The sequence below is a fragment of the Nannobrachium achirus genome (genome assembly GCF_963921795.1).
Source record: "Nannobrachium achirus genome assembly, chromosome: 21".
Taxonomy (NCBI): Eukaryota; Metazoa; Chordata; class Actinopteri; order Myctophiformes; family Myctophidae; genus Nannobrachium; species Nannobrachium achirus.
The window spans coordinates 56,069,885-56,093,246 of record NC_137828.1 but is presented as its reverse complement, the minus strand read 5'-3'; the positions used below and the strand labels follow the sequence as shown (position 1 = coordinate 56,093,246).

The 23,362-nt window shown below is 44.9% G+C and overlaps 1 protein-coding gene across 1 annotated transcript in view; it reads right to left on the bottom strand.

The window, feature by feature from the left end:
* The window catches only part of LOC308306798 (partitioning defective 3 homolog), an 806,734-nt gene that overhangs the window by 266,240 nt on the left and 517,132 nt on the right, over positions 1–23,362 (bottom strand). Inside the window, exon 17 of the mRNA XM_080751840.1 lies at positions 1,910–2,061. Within this exon, the coding sequence (XP_080607966.1) occupies positions 1,910–2,061 (152 nt within the window). The remainder of the gene's footprint in view (positions 1–1,909; positions 2,062–23,362) is intronic.

Here is a 23,362-nt window from a genome sequence, read left to right as displayed (position 1 = left end):
CATTGATGCAGAATGTCCCATTTCACAAGTTTTAGAATGTATACAAAATATTTGAAAATAGCAGATCTACAAGTTCACAATGTGTCGCATCGTGACGCATTGTGAGCTTGTAGATCGGCTATTTTCAAATGGCCAAAATGTATATATGGCTGAAGTGGTTAATGTATGTTTTTGTAATAATAATAATCAATCTACAAAGTAACTAGTAACTAAAGTTTTCAAACAATTGTAGTGGAGTAAAAGTACAACATTTGAATCCAAGATGTAGAGGAGTAGAAGTAAAAGTGCTGGAAATTAGAAAGTAATTAGAAGTACAAATACTTACAAATTGTACTTACTGTACTTAAGTAAATCTACTTAGTTACTTTACACCACTGACAGGGTGGCACTCAGCGCAGCACGGTTTCAGTTTGAGAAAATGTGCAGCAACTCTGACTATAAAGCCCCATTATCATTGTTCGGTCGCACAGCGGTGTCGCGTGTTGAAAATAGTCGAGGCGCGATCACATTTCTCGGTGTCTTTTTGTCTTCCAGCAGGGCCTTTGTGGTGCCCGGGGCTACGGCCCGTTTCGGTGCCCCTTTACTTGCAAAACTCCCGTCCATAGCCTACATTAAACCATGGGCTGTCATCTAGTCAGATCAAGCTCATTATTCACATGTGAAACAGTATGTGGCGCAGGTTATAGGGTTCAATTTCCTGGGGGGTAGGGAGGGGATTCCATGGCCTTGCTTTTCATCCCCACTCTCTGGTCATTCATTGTAACTGCTGGTTTCGTTATACAGTACATCGTCACTGTCAAGCAGAAACCTTGTATCTCCAAGTTTAAAATGTATGTGTTTTTTGTCATACATGAAAGCCTTACATCATACAAAAGTGTAGCACAAAAGCAGTGAAAATAGCAGATGTACAAGCACACAACGCCTCGCATGGCGAGGCGTTGTGTGCTTGTAGATCTGCTAGTTTCACTATTTATATTGTTTTTTTAAATAACAAAAAATTACACATTTTGGACATACAATGTTTCCACCCGACAAAGACGATATGTTTTATCCCTGGTTGTGCTCAGACTGAATTAAATACATGCATTTCGTTTTCAGAAATGAAAAACCTCTGATGTGTTTGATGTCAATGTAAAATGAATGAATTAAAGAGGTCTGCTATTTTCAGTACTTGATATCACACTAAACTAAGCATAAAAAAGGCAATACTGGAGATGTGGTGTACGGCATGGATTTCTACACAGTGAGGGCAATTCTTTCAACATAAGATGCTGCATTCAAGTTCAGGAGAGTTTGGACAAGGCAATTCTCTTGAATGCTGCCCTCAGGTATGGCATGGAAAGAGGGGCATTTGCATTTCTTTCACCATAGTAAAAACTGCATTCATGGTCTGGAGAGGGCACTTTTGACAGACTGATAAAAGGGCAGGGGCTCAAGCCCCCTTTCATGTCTATTTGTGCCTGGTCCATGCTCTTGGACATTGTGCTAACACCTACCTAGGTCCATGCTCTTGGACATTGTGCTAACACCTACCTAGGTCCATGCTCTGGTACATTGTACTAACACCTACCTAGGTCCATGCTCTTGGACATTGTACTAACACCTACCTATAGGTCCATGCTCTTGGACATTGTACTAACACCTACCTATAGGTCCATGCTCTTGGACATTGTACTAACACCTACCTAAGTCCATGCTCTAGGACATTGTACTAACACCTACCTAGGTCCATGCTCTGGTACATTGTACTAACACCTACCTATAGGTCCATGCTCTGGGACATTGTACTAACACCTACCTAAGTCCATGCTCTAGGACATTGTACTAACACCTACCTAGGTCCATGCTCTTGGACATTGTGCTAACACCTACCTAGGTCCATGCTCTTGGACATTGTGCTATCACCTACCTAGGTCCATGCTCTTGGACTTGCGTGTCTTGATGATGTCTAGTTGAGCGGCGTCTCCGAACTGCTTGGTGCGTTTCTCCGACATGCTCTGGCGGCCGAAACCCTCGCGCTGGAACGACCCGTCCGGGTCGTCTGTGTCTGGACTGAGGGAACTAGAGAGAGACAGAGAGAAAGAGAGAGAGGGTTAGGATTATACAATATATCACATACTGTATTATGTGACCAAGTACATTGCTTTAGGACACAAGGGAGCATTGGTCATGTATGGAAGACAACCAACGCTTTCCACGTGAGTAATGTTCACCCTCACAGAATGTACACACTAACGACGCAGTAACAGCCTCACAATACATGTGTTACATGGACTAGTGGTTCTCAAAGTGGAGTCCATTTTTCGAAAAATCTTGAAAGTGTATGAGAGATATAGAGGAGAAAACACAATGAAAGATGACCTAATAACTCAACAACACGATCCCTGTGTGAGCACTGGGGCCCAGCTGTGAGGTTTTATATTTCACACGTATGTGTGACCACACAAAGAACAACACATGGTTGATAAAAATCTTTATATTACTATTCATACTGGCATCCTAAACCTCCATCAGCTTAAGCACAGTAGTGTTTTATTATTGCATGTAATACACACCACGTGCCCCCCTTAAACACGAATCCTCGCACGCACACGCACGCGCGCACACACACACACACACACACACACACACACACACACACACACACACACACACACACACACACACACACACACACACACACACACACACACACACACACACACACACACACACACACACACACACACGATCGGTAGGGAATATTGTAATCAAGGACATCGCCACCTCTCCCTCTTCACGGGGTTCAGGAGAGGGTAAGAATGAAAGAATGAGGAGGGGTGGGCCGGGGTCACGGACCACTCAATATCCCCCCAAGTTTGTCCGGAGCATCTGCCCACCTCCTCGGCAAGTGTCTATCGCTGTCTGGATCTTAATTGAAAGTATTGGGTGGGGGGGAGGGGGAGGGGGGGGGGGAGAGACAGAGAGGGGAGGCTGTGAGAGGTGACCACCTCTATTTGCATACTGACGAACGGTTTACAATTAAGGAGAAGGGGAAAAAAATCTTCCACTTTCAGCATAGACAGAAGGGCTCCGATGATGAGCTCTGATAAAAATTCTCCCCAGTGGCCTCTGGTGTGTGTGTGTGTGTGTGTGGGGGGGGGGGGGGGGTGTTTAACCCTTTTAGTGCCTATCCCGAACTAGTTCGGGATATTCGGGATCAAAAACAATTTTTTATTTGCTATTTTACTTACCCCAAGCTGCTTGGAGCAACGTGGGTGGTCCCGGCTCGCCCAGCGCTCACCAACGAGAGACGCTAGATGCTCCGACGATTTATTCCATTGAAAATGGTTTAAAATAAAGTTTAGACCCCCCCCAATGTTCACCAAATGTTCATTGTAGGCGGCGCGACGTATTCCAGGGTGCCTATCCCGAACATGTCCGGGATATTTAATAAAATGAATTATTTTATCGGAGGCCTCAACGAAGCCCCGGTCTAGACGTCCATCCTTGGCCGGGACTTAGACTCGGCCATCCGCGGGCCGTATTCGCGCTAACGGCCGAATCGCGCCGCCCACTCCAATAATAAATCACATCTTTAGACAGGATTTTCTCCGGATTGTGTCCCCAGACCCAATGAGAAAGTTTTTTGCGGCTGAAATAGCTTTAGATCGGGCTTCTAAATGGGTTAGCATTTTGGCTACGTGTCAGCTAGCTTCCTCCTCTGGACACCCATAGGATTGACCGGAGTGAAAACACAGGCCAGTTGGGAGAGGGTCGACGAAAGCTATAAAGAAGGTCAATGGAGAAATTTCTGGCACTCTGGCACAGTTAATGAACATGTCCACTTCAGGTTAAAGGAGTAGTTGACTTTTTTTCTATTGATTAGTCACGCCATGGAGACTTGAGTTCAATCATATTTTAGTTTTTTTGTCGCATTCCTAAGACAAAAAAAAATTATTATAGTAAATTTACCCTGAGGTTTCCCCATCCAGTGCCATGCATTTGGGTCCCCATCCAGGGCCATGCATTTAGGTCTCCATCCGGAATTAATGGGGGTAAATTTACTATAATCACATGTTTGTCTTAGGAATGCGACAAATACAAAACAAATATTATTGAGCTCAAGTTTCTATGGCGTGAGTAATCAATAGAAAAAAAGCCATTTTGGGGGTGACCTACTCCTTTAAGTATACCGCATATGTCAAAAAAATTCAGCATTCAAATTCAAAAGTAGCAAAGGTACTGTAGCAGTAGGGCGTTAACTTACACAAAGTTACAGTATAAAAATTATGGAGATTAGAGTTTCTGCCAGACAGCAACGATAATGTATACACACAGCGCTTGTTTGATGCAGGTGGTGCCAGTACGTGTGCGCATGTGGTTATGAGTATGTGCTTTGTGTGGTGGTACTGTAGATTCAGTGGTGTAAATACTGTAAGAACACGTGTAGCATGCATGAGTGTGCACGGGTTCACAACCTGTGCTATTTTCAAACATTTTTGTACTTTTACTTTTGTACTTTAAGTACATTTTGATGCCAATACTTTTGTACTTTTCCTCAAGTACATTTTGAATTCTGGACTTTTACTTGTAACAGAGTATTTCTATATTGCAGTATTGATACTTTTACTTGAGTAAGGAATACGAGTACTTTTTCCACCACTGCTTATAAACGTCAGCTCCCGATTCGGTGACATTTATTCAGGCGTAAACTGCACTTATTTGGGTCACGGACCCCACTTTAAAAATAAAAGCAAACTCCCTACCCCCAAAAACAAGAGGAGAGGAGAGGAGAGGAGAGGAGAGGAGAGGAGAGGAGCACTCTAGACTAGAGTCTAGAGTCTAGACTATAGCGCTTCCCAAACACTTGTGCATTATTTTCTAATTGACTGTATTTACTACTTCTATACCCTTAAAAAACTTAATGTTATTCACTTTCAACCTGGCACCCTATTTGGGGATTTTATTTTGTATTTTAAATGCTTGTAGATATGCTATTTTTGACTTGCCCATTGGCATGCCTTGGGCACATGACGTTTGAAAACACTGCTGCAAGCCAACTGAATACAGGACAGACAGACAGACAGACAGACAGACAGACAGACAGACAGACAGACAGACAGACAGACAGACAGAGAGGAAGTGGGTTCGGTTGGAAAAAGACTCCTGTCAAACTGGTATGGAGTGAATTGGATGTGAATGACAAGTGATGAGTGATGAGTGTTCAAACGTGTGTGTGTGTGCGACTGTGCGTGTGTGCGTGCGTGCGTGCGTGCGTGCGTGCGTGCGTGCGTGCGTGCGTGCGTGCGTGCGTGCGTGTGTATGTGTGTGTGAGTGTGTGCGTGCGTGCGCAAGTGTGAGAGCCATATGAGACATAGAAACCATACTGTGGTATGTGTCATATAATAATACATCTAATTTTTTCTTGTATAAAAATATCTGCAAAGAACTGTCAAAGTACTGTAATTAGCCTGACGAGAGGGTGTAATCTTCAGGTTAACCTGGGCATCACAGCTACCACGGTCCGTAATTGGCGACACGGTCAATGACGTGCTTTGAACTCTTTACACGCTGTTAGTTTTCCCAAGAACCGCCAACGCCGGTAAAACAATATAAGTGTATGCATGTGATGCGAAATAGGGCTAAGAAGGTATGTAGTTTTCATTAAAGGGGCATAGAGTCTTCTTGAAGTCTCTTTCTTGCACCATGATGTGTACCGTGGCCTTCCATTTCGTGCAGCAGCGCCATCCGTTTGGATAGAACATCGCCTCATCACTCATTCTTTAAGCGCCGTTTAAAAGCCATTTCCACTGTTCTGAGCAGAAGCTTTTCCCCGGCGTTTGCGGCCCTCCCCTCATCCAAAATTAACTAGTGTTGAGGATTTGCTCACAGGCAAATCCACAGCCTCAACTTGCATTTCGCATCAACTCTCTCCCTCTCTCTCCATCTCCATCTCTCTCTCTCTGTGTCTCCTTAGCAGAAAGTTAAAAGTGTGAAACGGCTCATTGGCGGTGTTGCTAAGTGATGCATGCTAAAAGCCCTCCATGCACACACAACGGCTAAGGCTTCCCTTCCTCCTTTTTTTTCTATTTATTTCCCTTTCCCCACCAAAGCTTCTTTGTCCACTCCCCTCTCTCTCCTATCACCAACCATGACACCCGAGGTGTCCCTAAGTGCAGCTCAGTTTTGATCCGCCAGCGTAGAGGGTCTTTCTGTGCGTTAAGACGAAGGGAGTGATGGCCGGCAAGGTGCTCCTACGATTGACCGTATTCACACAGGGGCCATTTTGCTCTTACGACATACTAATATGATGTACACTGATATGCTATTTTGGAATCCGAAGGAGACGCTTGTGGAAGGAGTGCTTGTTTTCGGTGATGACGACGGCGGCGGCGCACCGTCTGAGGCGACCTCGAGCCACGTGAGACACCGCCGAGCGAGCGGTAGCGAGCAAGTCGCCGTGCCGAGCGTTGCGAAGGTCGCATGAGCCGACTCAGCGCTGTCCGAGTTTCGTACACTGGGGGACAGAAGAGTAAATCTTCATAACCCCAACTTTCGGCACCTCCGCGCGGTCCGAATGAACACAGCGGAGCGCTCCCGACCTCCGTTCAGCCAATCACAAGCCGCGGATTCTAATTTATTCAGCCCTGTATCCTATGGATTCCATTATCGCACACTGTACAGAATGCCCTTCTGGGAATATATGGGGCCCTTCTGAGCTTTAAGTTTAGGGCTGGAGTGTGCACGCCTCAGCCTCCAAACATATTCAGCTAACTGCCTTGATGCTTTGCTGGGCCCTGAGGGCCTGGAGCTGCTGTCAACCCTTCAACATTAGTCTCTCTTTCACACAGAGATTGTGCATTATTGGCGAGACAAAGAGAGACACCATTAATCCATGGCTTTACCAGAACCTAACAGGGCAGCAGTAAAGTCTCCCCCATGTGAGCTGGTTAGTACTGCATGCCGGTGTTGTAGAATCAATGTGGAAGGCGGTGACATGTTACGAAACAACAGCATTTGACAGCAGTGATCGGTATAGATTCTATACATTCACAGCTATAGCCTGCATGTGCATTCCATTTCAGAAAATACAGTCACTAAATGGACAACATAGCAGTGAGAGCATAGTCACGGAAGCTACTGATGCATTTCCCTTCACAGAGTGACATAAAGTCTTTTTTTTTTCACATATTGCAAGTAACTTTTGACAACAACAGTTGTAAAGAGAGAGAGAGAGAGAGAGAGAGAGAGAGAGAGAGAGAGAGAGAGAGAGAGAGAGAGAGAGGTTTGAGGCAGAAAGACCGAAAATGCCAGCTCTGGGCTGCACACAGCCAGCCGACACACGTCGACGCTGCAATTTGACTATCTCTCTGCCAGCTCAAAGGCAGCATGAACACGACCCCCTGCCCCCCATTCCGTCTTTGTAACTTAAATAAATAAATAAAACTCCAGCGAGGCAGCAGGACGAGGCCACATTTCCGCCTTGAACAAGCAGTGTATAAGGGCCTTCACACTGTCAATAAGGTGTACATACCTTTATATATACCATTCTATCTCCCAAAGGAATCCCCCAGCATGTTGCTAACAGCTGTCTACATACCTGTTCCGCCGCAAGCTAATGTCACAGCGGCGCTGGACTAACGGTATGGAGCCATTAGCAGGCATGGAGAACTTACACCCTCGGGCCATTCTCACTTGTGGCCGGGGACTTTATAACCACTTGTAACCTGAACTCTATCCGAGTGCTACCGAAATCCTACCAACATGTCAGCTGCCCCAACCAGAGATGACAGAATGACCATTTTACCGTTTTAAGGGTGCGGTTGCAGCCCACACAATGTTTCCCCATAAGTGGACGGAAAAAACGAAAGCACACAATGCCTCCACCACGGCCCTCAAACAGCAAGGCAGCAGCTCAGGAGCAGCCATGACTTGCAACAAAGGTCGACGGTGCAGAAAGAGAGAGATAAAGAACAGGAGAGTCAGAGAGTCAGGAGATCAATAAAGATGTCTTTATCTGGTGGGTCCATGTGTCAGGGTTTATTCTCTCCCCCAGTTGCTGTGGTTTGCGTTATTGCGTTTGGGTGCGTGGACATCATCTCGCTTGGTGAGTGTAAGCACAAGAGTGAAGAGGGAGAAGAGACGGCCATATTTGCTCATCTATATCGGGGTGTACGACGTGGAGGGCCGCTTCACTATAGTTGAGGAGTGTCCGCTCATTTACTGTATGGACCTAGTACCTCACGTATGGACCTACCTCACATATCAATCAAAAACAACCATTCACACATCTTACCAAAGCTTAAAAAAGCTGCAGAGTGTCTAGTTTTTATTTGTCTTAGTCTTAGGCCGGGGCCACACATTTAAAGCACATGCTTTATACTTTACCTGGGGGAATTAAGGCGGGGGGTAAAGCAGCATCTAATTAATTCCCTATGGAAGTCACATGTTTTGAAAAGGTATGCTTCTGTGTGACTTAAGGACAGCCTTAAAGGTGATACACCATGCATTTAAAAAGTATTTATGTCATATTGTTTATGTCCCAAAAACGTTTTTCAAAAGGTTTGAGGCTAAATTACCACTCCTGAATAGAGAGCCTCTCTCATTTTTGAATGGCTCTCAGAGCATTTCAGCTGCAGTACCACCTTTGGCCTGATCTGTGTGGCCCCGGCCTTAGTTTATAGTCATTATAGCTTAGATTGTATTTAGCTTTTATTTAGTTTTTGTCTGTGGAAAAAGGCAGTCGATGGATCTTATTCTGTCATACTGTAGTTTTAGTCGACGAAATCAACACTGATCTATACTCCTTTTCGCAATGACGCCCCGGCAGGGGGTGTGATCTGGTTCACAGAGGGTTAAGGATAGGTCAAGACCAGAGCAAACACAACCCGCACCACAGGAGATGGTCGTCATCATCATCATTATACACACGCGTGATAAGCATGCGAATGTTAGCATGTATGACACGCTGGCTAATGCAGCGCCTTGTACGCTGCTTTTAATATTCATCAAGCAAAGAAGGGGACAATTAGCATTTAAGGAAGAGTTAAGACACTAATGAGTGTGTGTGTGTGTGTGTGTGTGTGTGTGTGTGTGTGTGTGTGTGTGTGTGTGTGTGTGTGTGTGTGTGTGTGTGTATGGGAGGGGTATGGGTATGCATGTGTGTTTTGTGAAAAAGCAGTGGTCAGCATTGGCGATTCGACCTACGACCTCAATGTACAAGTACGGTACACTATAGCTGTGTGTGTGTGTGTGTGTGTGTGTGTGTGTGTGTGTGTGTGTGTGTGTGTGTGTGTGTGTGTGTGTGTGTGTGTGTGTGTGTGTGTGTGTGTGTGTGTGTGTGTGCGTGCACGCGTGTGTGTGTGTGTGTGTGTGTGTGTGTGTGTGTGTGTGTGTGTGTGTGTGTGTGTGTGTGTGTGTGTGTGTGTGTGTGTGTGTGCGTGCGCGCACGCGTGTGTGTGTGTGTGTGTGTGTGTGTGTGTGTGTGTGTGTGTGTGTGTGTGTGTGTGTGTGTGTGTGTGAACCACAGAGGAAGTGCTGCAGGATGTTTTACATAAATTGCGGGTAGTTATGCTAATAGCTGGATTGGGGCGAAACACACACACACACACACACACACACACACACACACACACACACACACACACACACACACACACACACACACACACACACACACACACACACACACACACACACACACACACACACACACAGTTAATAGAGCACTTGTGATACTACTTGTAAGACTATTAGGGAATCAACTAAAGTGGCTGTCGGGAATGTTAGCTTAAAATCTACACAGCGGATATAGGCCTCTTTTTTTTCTCCTTCTCTCTCTCTTTTTTTTTTTGAGGGAAGAATGTGTTTGTTCGAGTCCACATGGGCCCTTTTTTCCACTTTATATGTTAATTTGCAGGAAATTGTTTACCAGCCAGTGTGTATCCAAACACTTGTGAGATTGAGGGGGTTATACGTGCAGATTACGGGGCGTGTGCCGCGTGCGTGTGTGCGTGCGTGCGTGCGTGCGTGTGTGTGTGTGTGTGTGTGTGTGTGTGTGTGTGTGTGTGTGTGTGTAAAAGTCCTCTCCCATCTCTGCAGTTTGACAGAAAGTGTCAGTGCTGCCTGAGAAAATGATGTACCCACCTGTGACAATGACGAGAAGGGACACTCTCTCTCTCTCTCTCTCTCTCTCTCTCTCTCTCTCTCTCTCTCTCTCTCTCTCTCTCTCTCTCTCTCTCTCTCTCTCTCTCTCTCTCTCTCTCTCTCTCTCTCTCTCTCATCCCACCCCATCCCATCCCATCCCTCTCTCCCTCCATCTCTGTCTAGCTGTGTGTGTCACTGTGTGCCAGTTTAATGAGAGCTGGCGTGTTGTCAGCAGCACCCAGCCTTATGACGACAGCATAAACCCTGTACAGTCACGGTGTCGGAGGGCAGCCGGGGCCACTTCCAGCAGTGAAAGATATTTTTTTATTTTTTTAAAGACCATCTCTAAAATATGAATGAAGAAGTTGAGGGAGCACCAGTCATAGACCAGGCTTGGTGCCTGTTGTCCACACAGTGCGTATAAGTAGGAACGCTAGAGAAAGGCCCGGAACTGACAGCAAGAGGGGGGGTATTGTTGTTTCTATAGACCAAGGGTTCTCAAACTTTTTCAGGCCTGTACTGGGAACTGGGAACTGGGACTTTTAAATTAACAGTTCTACTGCTAGATTTATTATTTATTTATTGTGGCTGGTGCCAGCAAAAAGCAGCTTACCTTTGCGATGTTATAGAAAATTATCTATTGATTATTTTCAAACTAATTATTTTTACAATGGAACGCTCATATGTGTACTTTAGCCAAACTGGCGGCAGAGGGCAGCCTTATGCAAAGAATTAATGTGAATTGGGCCGCACCGCTTGCCATCCATTCAGAGCATAGCATTTTCTAGATCAGATCCACAGAAAACAGCCAGGAAGTGATTTGGGACTCCATTATTGCTAGCGTGCGGTGGATTTTTGAGAGCAGCGTTACGGGAGATGTTTTTACTGTACACGGCGGCGCGACCCCTCATCAGCTTACAGTCATCAGACAAGGTAAAAGCCGTATTGGCAGCGCGCTTGGTTCAAAATTGGGGCGAACGGGAACGTCCAAAGCAGTAAAAGAGTTAATATAAAACCTCATCAACCTGGTCAATCTCACCGACACCCGGTGACCCCCCCCCCCCCCCACACACACACACACACACAAGCACGCACGCACACACAGTGCATACTGAATTCCCAGCATTGAAGAATCCTTTTTAAGTTCAGGTTCCTACTTCTTTATCCCTACCACTCTTTAAGGTCAGCCAATTTGAATTTAAACTAAAAGCGAATTGGCAGAGAAATGAACAAATCAAGTTATTATATGCGTAGCGCCCCGAACCTAGTTTCATTAAGGCCTAACATTTCAATGCCTAGCATCTGTTCCCGTGACGGGGGAAGCAGTCAGATCATGTGTTAACTCAAACTAGCAATAACACAATACGCTACACGGCCAAGTGAACATACGTTGTGCATATATGCACTGGGCTTAAGACATCCTCCTCTGCAACAAAAGGGTTTCATTATTTTAACAAAGTAAAAAAAAAAATCACTGAAAGGAGACGGAAGGAAATTGAAACCAGAGCTACCGTATAGTCTCTGCATCTGAATGATCAACTCCTGTCTTTCAGTCTCCATGTCTGTCTGTCTGTCTGTCTGTCTGTCTGTCTGTCTGTCTGTCTGTCTGTCTGTCTGTCTGTCTGTCTGTCTGTCTGTCTGTCTGTCTGTCTGTCTGTCTGTCTGTCTGTCTGATCTCGCTCTTGTCTGCTGGCTGGGTTCAAAGGGAGGCGACAGATCAAAAGATCTGCGGATGGATCTGTAGCAGGCAATAAGATGTCATCGCAGGATCCATACCCCAGCCACGCACGCGCGCACGTAACCTCGCCTCTGACGTAGGCCTGAGGACACAGCATGCACATGCATACATGAGTGCCGGCACACGCTCGCACGCACGCACGCGCACGCGCCACATGCAGGCGAAAAATATGCAGCACTACTAAGAACAAAATGTGTCATGAATGCTAAAGATGTCATCTGGTGGAGTGAGCTAATGAGCTGAAAAATACAGTTATAGGGTGGAGTGTGGAGAGACGCACGGAGCGGAGCGCAGAAACACACACTTTTCCTTGTATCTCCGTCTCTGCTCAGTATTTGCATTGTGATGCAGGAGGTGTGTGTGTGTGTGTGTGTGTGTGTACCAGGGCTTCCAAAACTTTATCTCTCCAGACCAGGCGGCAAGGATACATTTTCATTTATTTAAATGAAGCCAATATAAGGAAGTGCCGAATTCCCTGCAGTTCTCATTAATGGCCGAGGAGGTGTCGTTATTTCCCCACCTCTGCTGGCTGCAGAGAAATGACCACACCATTGATTACAATGGGGATTTGACCGGACTTTACACTTGATTATCATTGTCATAAATACTTTACACTTTCAGTCACTAGTTTAAAGTCTTCTTTCAATTGCCACGATAAGTGCTCTTTGTAAATGATGTACCCATTCATTCTGATGATAAAGTAATTGATTATGCTTCCAGGGTTTCTATTGGCTCTTTTTGTTCTCCTACTTCTTTTTTTTTTTTTTACCAGGGACAGTGCACATTAATCAACATGTCAGTTTCCAAAAGAAAAAGCCAAAAGCTAATTCTCATCTGCAGTCCCTGAGCATGCTATTAAAACGTGGTGATAATAGCTGTCCGTACAAAAATAGACATCAATACAATACAAGACAGGTGGACACAGCTGTACAAGAGACAGAACAATTACAGTCAAATATGAGAATAATGAGGTCCAGTGACACATGGAGGTGATAATTATACCCACAATTACACATTTGGTTAGCGAAGACCGAAGACCCGCCCTCCCTGCCCTTCCAGCCACGACCTGGCGTTTGCCAACGGGTCTGAGCTGCGTGTGTCTATTCTGCATTAACAAGCTTTTAAAGTGCAGATCCAGGGACGTGCTGGCCATTGGGAAAAGCGGGACAACTCCCGAACGGCCGGTTCATTCCCGGCCGGTCCAGGCCAGCCATTAGGAAAAAATAAAAAATAAAATGTCGGCCTTTGTTCCATTTTGGGGGCTGGGCGGCCAACAAAGTAAATCGTCACTGTCGGACAGAAAACCTTGTATCTCCAAGTTTCAAATTTGTAATTTAAAGCTATACTGTGTAAGATGCTCAACTAGTGGTCAGTAGCCCTATAGCAAACCGCGGTCGCGTTCGCGTCTTTCGCCCGTTTTTCGTACCTTCACACCCCCGCGTCTGCCTCCACAACGCCGAGAGCTATCTTTAGAGGGGTCCCTGGTTCCTGTGCGTTCAGGCATTCCGGAGATACGGACTACTTCACCCTGCCTGGTAGGCGAGATTACCTTTTGAGTAAAGAGACACACGGGCGACTACAAATATGGCGACCCCACTTAAAGATGCGCTGTGATTGGCCGGTAGTGTACCATGTGTGCATGATCGGCGATGTGATTGGGCAACGTATACACAACGTATACAGATGATGCAGATTACGTCATTTTGGCGCGAAATCCGGTCCACGGCCAGGATCATAGAAAACATATAAAGAGAAGGCTTCAGAAGCTGAAAATAACGGAGTGGGTGTTCTAAAACTTTAGCGATTTAACAGTTAGGACAATTTTAAGATTTGTTTTATAAAAAAAGTTACATGGTACAACTTTAAGTAAAGCCCTGCTTCATCATACAAGGCTGTCGCACAAAAGTAGTGAAAACAGCCGATCTACAAGCACACAACGCCTCGCGGTGCGAGGCGTTGTGTGCTTGTAGATCTGCTGTTTTCACTAGTTTAAATAATTTTTAAAATGGTTTTGGACAAGGTTTCCACCCGACAATGTCTATAGTGCGCAATGAGGGCCTCTACAACTCTTTTTCCTGGGCTGAATCAGGGGCAAAGCACGTCCCTGTGCAGATCTATTGAAGTGTCGCCATATCACTGCCATTGTTCCCCCCGTGTGTAAACACAGGAGTGTGACCAGGGGCGGGCTGGCCATCTGGCATACAGGGCATTTGCCCGGTGGGCTGGTAGGCTAGGGGGCTGGTGTAAAAAAAAAAAAGAAAGAAAATAGCCAAAGTTCTGACACATTTTGGCACTAATCATGTTCATACTCCGCTGTTTGGTGGTGAGAACTGTATGTTATAGAATTTATGGAATGTGTAGTTGTGTAGTTATCATTTGTTGTCTGTAAAAGTTGTGGTATTAAACACTTGTGTATTTATATGTGCCGCCCTCGACTGGTAGAGTATCTTCGCGCGCGTTGGTTGTGGGGGCTGGTCTGGCCAAGATGCCAGGGCTGAATTTTAGTCCCAGTCCGTCCCTGAGTGTGACAAAACAACGCTGCAAGTTTGATGGTAAAACAAGCAGGTACAGTATAGCGAACGAGGCTCTCACACAAGATTCTCTCTCAGGCTTCTCATCTTGAAAGCCGCATCACTTCATTCTACCACTGTAGGAGGTCTCATCTCCTCATGGTTACTGACACAAAGTTACGGAGTGGCTGTTCTGTGTTTTGTCTCGTTATACTGGATGTTGCCAAACTTTTTGTTTTGTTTTGTTTAGGGAGTGGGGGTTCAGAAAGAGTTGACGGAAGCCTCGTCAAGGATTAAACAAAGAGAAATATTCATGCAAGCAGTGGGCGAGATTGTCAAGGCAGTGAAATTAAAAAAGTTATAGCAATGAAGAAGTTGGCGATGAAAAGGTTAGCTTAGTTTTCAGGCTTTTCGGGCTTCTTTCAAGATTTTCTAGTTAGTTGTCTCACTGCACTGGCAGATATTCTTTTTTTTTTTTATATATTTTTTTTCTCATTTCATGATTACTTCATATTTCTTGACACTACATCTCAATGGCAAATATTGTACTTTCACTCCACTGCAATTATTTGAAAACTTTAGCTACTAGTTACTTTGTAGATTTTGATTTATTATTACTTGTAAGACACCTCAGGGCGACAAGCGACCTTGAGGGTGAGGTCGCGCCATGTCTTGGCCGTCTGGCTAGTGATGTATATCGGACCAGTTACCAATTTTGAATGTACATGGAGATCCATGTAAATTACTGTATATGGAGAAATGCTCAGTTATTCGTTATGTGAAAATCCTATGACGTCTATCACATCTGACACCAAACACTTTGGTACTTTGGTAAGTACGTTTTGATACCAACAATGTTGTACTTATACTCAAATACATGTTGAATTCTGGAAGTTTTACTTGTAACACAGTATTTCTACATTGCAGTATTGATACTTTTACTTAAGTAAAGAAATGCGAATGCTTTTTTTCCCACCACTGGTACGGGCTATAGGCCTTCTACTGCGTCAGGGACGTGCTGGGCCCCTGATTCAGCCCGGGAAAAAGAGTTGGAGAGGCCCTCATTGCGCGCTTTAGAGAGAGATCTCTCTCTATAGTTCTGCTGCTACTCAAAGATTTGCCATTTCAGATCATGACAAGTGACAAGCCAGTGGGCCAATTACATAAGTTATATTTCGTCGTTGTCGGGTGGAAACCTTGTATGTCCAAAACCGTTTGTTTTGTATTTATCATTTAAAAAATGAATTAAACTAGTGAAAACAGCCGATCTACAAGCACACAACGCCTCGCACCGCGAGGCGTTGTGTGCTTGTGTGCTTGTGCTAGATCTGCTGTTTTCACTACTTTTGTGCGACGGCCTTGTATGATGAAGCAGAGCTTTGCTTTGTGAAAAAATGTACACATTCGAAACTTGGAGATACGAGGTTTCTGCCCGACAGTGACGATTTACTTTGTTGGCCGCCCAGCCCCCAAAATGGAACGAAGGCCGACATTTTATTTTTTATTTTTTCCTAATGGCCGGCCTGGACCGGCCGGGAATCAGCACGTCCCTGTACTGCGTACCTCTCTTTATCATTCCTCTCCGTGACCAAAGAGCAGGTGGAGAGACTGGAGCCGTGCGGGCGCATTCCTTATGCATCGCTTTGAGAGATCTCAGGATAACCAGAGGCTGCCCACGTCTTTAATGAGCTCCCATGATTCCACGCTCCGTCTCGTCTCCTCCTGACATGGCGGGTTCCACGGCTTCTGCGGCCCTGAGTAATTCATCCAGATTCATTTCGCGAGAGCTCACGTCAGCCCGTTGGAAAATTCCCACCGAGTCTTATCTGTTTTGTTGTAAATCATTCCGACGTGGGCCTTCCTGTTTAGCTTTGGATTTGAGACTGAGGAGGAGTGAGGCACCGAGACAGGAAGTGATGTCACAGGTCAGAGGTAAAAAAATAAATAAAAATCACACCCAATGTGAAGTGAGCGGTGGTCGTGCTTGCATAACGTCTTCAATTGGTAATTGGTGATGTAATACAGGCTACACACACACACATTGCTATGGCAAAACGCTGAGGAAAATGACTAGGATACAGGTCTAGGATATAATTGGTGATGTAATATGGCTACACACGCACGCACGCACGCACACACACACACACACACACACACACACACACACACACACACACACACACACACACACACACACACACACACACACACACACACACACACACACACACACACACACACACACACACACACACACACAAACACATATTGCTATGGCAAAACGCTGAGGAAAACACATTGCTATGGCAAAACGCTGAGGAAAAGTGGCTACAGACACACGCACAGCCACTCTATGGAGCGGTTTACCACCGCTCAAAAAGAAATCAAGTGGAGAGTAAACATGTATGGATGAAAGTAGCACTTTTCATATTTTCAACACGCTACGTTTAGGAAGACAAACAAAAACATATATACATTTATTTACATTTCAGCAGGGGTTTAATTGTAATATTTATAGGCAAAGTTGTGTACTCTGTTCATGTGAGACATGATGAGCCTACACTGGCAGAAGCTCCATAAATGTATAATCACACTCGGCACAACGAAACAGCTCCATAGCTTTACAGACGCCAAAACATGAGCGCGCCAACACTACCGCACTGTACACAAATACACATACATGAACACACAACCAAACACACAACCACACACACACACACACACACACACACACACACACACACACACACACACACACACACACACACACACACACACACACACACACACACACACACGTAAAAGTAGGCTGTTTTATTAATGTGTCTCGCATGAGATTGGATTTCTCCACCTCTCAAACAAAATGAGATACGATGCACTCGACTCATGATTCTAACTTGAAAACTGGGTGCTGGATCCTTAAAGTAGTTAATAATGATAAAGAAGGGCCGGGACAGCGCTCCAAATTGCCTATTTATTGCCAAGCGGACCACATTTGGGGCAAGGCGCCCGTCCTCGCCGAGTGCAATGTATAAAATTGAGGAAGGAGTGTCCTGCCTCCCAAACAAACCATTCGTCTTGTGGCCAGACAGACAACCCCTGCACAGCATTGTGCGGGTCACATCCTTCACCACAACACCATTAGGAACCCATGGAGAGGAAATAATTCAACTAAGGAATGATAGGAATAAAGGAGGGGGAATGTTTTCAGGCCGAGGACCCTTTAGTTGAGAGAGAGATGAAGCAGGTACCCCCCACAACCTTTTCATAGATTACATATAGTTTACAGCACAATCATCAGTGTATTTTGGATTCATGTCAATTTGTGCTTTCAAATATTTAACCACTTGAGCCATCATTACCTAATAAACTTGACCTTTTACTCTGTACTTAGTCAGCTCTTTTTCTCCTCTACACCAAACCTCTTTGCCGAAAATAGCCGCTCTACAAGCTCACAACACCTTGAGGCGTTGTGAGCTTGTAGATCTGCTATTTTTGGCTACAGTTCTTAGAATATGGACACTAGGGTTCAAGTTGTTAATATTAAAAGGATTGGAAGATTTGGAGAACCCCCTGTAGTAACTCTGAGGACCCCCTAGGGGTCCCGGGCCCCCTGTTGAAGACCCTTGCCTTAAAGGACAACTCTGCACTAAATAACATCTAGGCAAATATTCCTACTTATATTGATCCCATAATAGGCAGAAATGCCCCTGTAGTCCAGTTTCCCCAACAGACCCCAGCAGCCCGCATAGCATAAAGTGGAGCCCATAAGCCTATTTCTACTTAGAAAATTTGTTGTGGTCAAAAGATGCCCACACGAACCGCCACAGTCTCGTGAATCATGTTTTGGGGTGAGCATTCGGCACAACTGCCAATCAAATTGACTTTACTGGCCAATCACAGCGTTGTCTTTTTGCACATAACTTCTGTTTAGCAGACTACGGCGGCTCGTGTGGGACAACCAAGGCATGGGTGTGTGTACAATGAAAACTAATAATAGATTCATGAAAACACCACAACCAAAACAAATTGCTTAAGCGACGTCACCACTTTTCAACCTATCTTCATATAACTGGTACTAATGTTCATGATGAAATAGCACATTTTCTTTTTCTACTCGGTCTGTGTCTCTTAAGAGAGCTGTTGGCAGTTCAAAAACCCATCTGTCAGTGATGACGTCACTGGCAAACAGGGTTTTAGTCTAGTAAATCTAGGGAAGAAATACACTCAGGTTGGACAAAATTGTATTATTTAGTTTTTCAACTGATTCTGACAGGAAATTAGGTCTACTAGCCAGGATAAAAAAATCTACCCTAATCTGCTCACTGCAAATACCCACAGTGGCCAAATCAAGTTGGGCTCCCATCGACTTTCTATACAGGAGGAAAATACCCAGAAATACAATCTGCTTTAAGTAGGATGTGAGGGGTCTAAATAGGTGTTTGTCATGATGCTGAATCCATTGCAAGCATTTGTTTTGCACAAAAAACATTCCTTGGGCTAAAAATGGCCCCCGAAAATGATGGTTTAGTGATGAAAAGTGATGAGTCATCACCTTTTGTGGGCGTTTTCTGGGGCCAATGAATGTTTTTTGTGCAGAACAAATGCTTGCAATGGATTCAGCATCATGACAAACCCCTAGTTAGACCCCTCACATCCTACTTAAAGCAGATTTATTTCCTGGGTATTTTCCTCCTGTATAGAAAGTCGATGGGAGCCCAACTTGATTTGGCCACTGTGGGTATTTGCCATGAGCAGATCATGGTAGAATTTTTTTCCTGGCTAGTAGACCTAATTTCCTGACAGAATCAGTTGAAAAACTAAATAATACAATTTTGTCCAACCTCTGCCTTATATTTATCGGACTATTTGGGGGATGGGGAATCCAAGCTTAATAGAAACTGAAGGCTTCTATTCCTGAAAAGTTGCAATGTTATAATGGAAACCATTTGTTCTCGTGATAATACAAATAAAAATCTAAAATCTTATATTGAACATTAGTTGAGGACCAATTATATGAACATAGGTTGAAAAGTGGTACAAGTCGTCCTTTAACACATTCCCCGCCATTTAACAATACCTTCGTACTCTCCCCTGCCCCTGTCTCCATAGACTTCCATGTAATTCATAGTGCACGGATCATGCACACCCATGATAATGCACCACGTGTGTCCACATTGCTCACAGCTTTCAAACAAAAAAATCCGAATGGAAATCCGTTCAGGCATTCATGAGATAGCAGCCATTATGTTTTCCTAAAATGTAAACAAAGATGGCTGCCATGTTTGCGGAGTTGTCCTTTAACTTGTATACGAAAAGAAAGAAAGAAAGAAAGAAAGAAAGAAAGAAAGAAAGAAAGAGAAAAGTAAAGCAGTGATGAGGACAGGCAGGGGGGCTGTGAGACTGATTAAACATATTCTTTATACAAGCAAGTCGACCATGGGCATTCAGCAGCAGGGACGTGCAGAGAAGTTTAGAGAGGCAGGGTCTGACATTTCTAAAAGGGCCTTTTGGTGAAAATACCGAAAATAGCAGACCTCCAAGCTTGGAGGTCGGCTATTTTCCGTGCTTGAGACCACACTGAACTAAGCATAATCAAGTCAATACTGGAGATGTGGCATAACTGCATGGATTTCTACACAGAGAGGGTAATTCTTTTCAACATAAGATGCTGCATTCAAGGAGAGTTTGGACATCAGATATGGCATGGAAAGAGGGCATTTGCATTTCTTTCACCTTAGTGAACTGAAAACTGCATTCATGGTCTGGAGAGGGCACTTTTTACAGACGGATAAAAGGGCAGGCCTCTTTGATGTCTATGTGCACATGCCTGTTCAGCAGTCACTGTGTGTGTGTGTGTGTGTGTGTGTGTGTGTGTGTGTGTGTGTGTGTGTGTGTGTGTGTGTGTGTGTGTGTGTGCGTGCGTGCGTGCGTGCGTGCGTGCGTGCGTGCGTGCGTGCGTGCGTGCGTGTGTGAGAGTGAAGGAATGACATGTGCTCTCAGTCTGGACCTAATCCAGTATGACAAACCTCTGACATCACAGGCATGCCAGGCAAATCCACTAATTCATAATGAACTAGACGCAAGAGAGAGAGAGAGGATGGGGAGAGAGAGAGACACACAGAGAGAGAGAGAGAGAGAGAGAGAGAGAGAGAGAGAGAGAGAGACGGCTTCTCCAAGGAGACTGAAAGAATAAAAGGAAGAAAAATAATGGGATAAATGTAAGCGAGTGTTTCCATTCGCGGCGGGCCGACCGCCTGCCTTTCTGAGAACACCACGCCCCTCCAGTCAGTCAGCATGCGCCATTCTTTCCATCCTACAGCGGCTGTCGTGACCCGAGCGTGCGTGCATGCCAAGAGAAGCCTCCGTCAAAGGTCTGTCAGTGCATGGTATGACAGCATGATGGCATCGCAGGGATGTTTCCACTGCTCGTTAATAATAAGCCTGTTATTAATGATCAGGTTGACCCAACTGCCGCTCCAGGCAAGCCTTCTCCTTCCTAGATATGGCTTTGTGAGTGTGTATATCCATCCGTACGTACGTCTGTCCGTCCGTCACGCAAAGATGGGCATTGGCCAAGCTTCGCTTTAAATGAAATTGACAAAAAGGCACCGCTCACTTCACAGTGGGTGTGATTTTCTTCACCAAATGTTTGCCTATTATGACATGCCCAGAAAAGGTACGCTATACCGTTCAACGTTGAGGAAACCAGGATCAACCAGCTATAGGGACACACAGAGACAAATGAAAAGACAAGTAGGCCTACAGCTACAAACAAACACTACTATGCCTCTCTGGCATTTCGACAATTAAGACCTCACACAAGCAGGGGAAATCCTACTCTTGCCCTGAATGGTAGTGAGGAACTGGAAATGGCAAGCTCTGCATCTTCTTTTGTCGCTTGGAGAAGGCAACCAAAAAATCACCATGCTCAGCAGAGTGTTTGCTGTCATCTTTAGGTCCTCGTTTAATCTTCACAAAATCTCCCACTTGATAGGAAACAGCTGCAATTGTAACCATGTGACTTGGTTCCAATAGTCCTGACGTGCTTTGAACGTCTAGTAGTGGAGAGGTTAATTTGATCGCAAACAATTTGCTATCAAGTCTCTAGACCAGGGGTCTTCAAAAGGGGGTCCGGGACCCCTAGGGGGTCCTCAAGAGTTACTACAGGGGGTCCTCCAAAACTTTGTGTGAAAGAATCTTTTGTTTCTCCTTTTTTATATTAACCACTTGAACCCTAGTGTCCTTATTCTGAGAACTTTAGCCAAAAATAGCAGATATACATAAGGCGTTGTGAGCTTGTAGATCTACTATTTTTGGCAAAGAGGTTTGGTGTAGAGGGGAAAAAGAGCAGACTAAGTACAGAGTGAAAGGTCAAATTTATTAAGTATTGGCGGTTCAAGTAGTTAAATATCTGTAAAATGTACATGAATCCAAAATACACTGATGATTGTGCCGCCAAACAATGCAACTATTTGTATCTATGGGTTGTGGGGGTCCCTGCTTAATCTCTCTCTCGACTAAGGGGTCCTTGGCCTGAAAACGTTGAAGACCCCTGCTCTAGACCAGTGGCTCACTGGAGTGTGGCCAAATCAAGAACAAATCCAGATGTGCCTTGGGATTTTGGGGACAACCACACACCATTATTGCAACATACAGTGTACAAACTAGATATTATGACTTGCACAGGCCCCCGCTCAGGATGCGTTTTGTCATCTTTATTGTTTATCTTATGCACCAGCTCTTGCACTAGCACTCTCCTAACAGACACTTTTTAAAGTCCATCCATCTGTCTATGCAGCACTTACTGTCTTGGTGATCCTCCTATGACCCTCCGGTATAGTGATGGGGATGCTCATGGGCCATGGGTCTCGACTAAAGCCAAACCTTCTGCTAAACGCCTCTAAACAAAGGAAATGTCCATTGATTTCTTTAGAAAGCTGCAGAGTCCTCTAACAGAATGAATGGAGAGCCAAACCACCGTGACATTGTGCTCAGTCATATAAGCTTAAATGGGACCTGTGTGGACTAACTCCATAAGCACTAAAAGACACAACAAAGAGAATGCACTTTCTAAAGAAACTGCTTTATCTTTTAATGTCCACAACAAAACGCTCCGAATGTTTCTACTGTGCTTTTATTGAAAGCGTTGCATCGTCTGCTGGTTTGGCAATGCTGCTACTGAGGCACAGAAAAAAGACAAACTGTAACAATGGCCAGTAAACGGCTAGGCATTATGTTTACCAAGTATGAAATTCATCTACTGTACAGTGGTTGTCAAAGCAAATTATTATGACCACCCGCGCTTGGAAATATTTTGGGCCAGTGTTGTTTTCAAAAGAAATTGGTTCTGTAAGCTCACAATGTGTCGCATCACGACACCATCTCGGGTTTGGAAAAGCAACCGGAAATGAATGCTATTGGCTGGAAGGGCAGCAAGGGGCGGGTCTTCACTCAGTGGAGCCAGAATTGAAGCATACCCTACTATCATCCATTTTAAAATTAATGGGGCCATAATTTACAAAAACCCACATCATGGCAACTGAACGAAGACATTAAACTAGCTTAAAGGCGTGGTGACGCCCCCCGAAATTTAACATTGTGCTGCAGAAGGTCACGTGGTCTTTCTCCAAACAGTCTGAAAAGGAGGCGGGGCCGTATCAGTTAGTAGTGAATGTATACTTCGTCCGTCGTGCGGTGCCACGCAATGTATACTTCGTCCGTCGTGCGGTGCCGCGCACAACGTGATGCGTTGTTGTTAGCGTGTAGCCCGGCTAGCGCCGCACCGCACTATTTTCGAGAGCTATTGTGTGTACTGTACACACACACACACCACGCCAGCAGGGGGGGGGGGGGGGGGATAGCGACACCTGTTGGCCAATAATGAGAACGGCAGGGAATTCTGCACTTTAATGGCTTCATTTAATTACGAAAAAAAAAACGTATGCTTGCCGCCTGGTTTTTAACTATGTTTTTATTTTCCTTC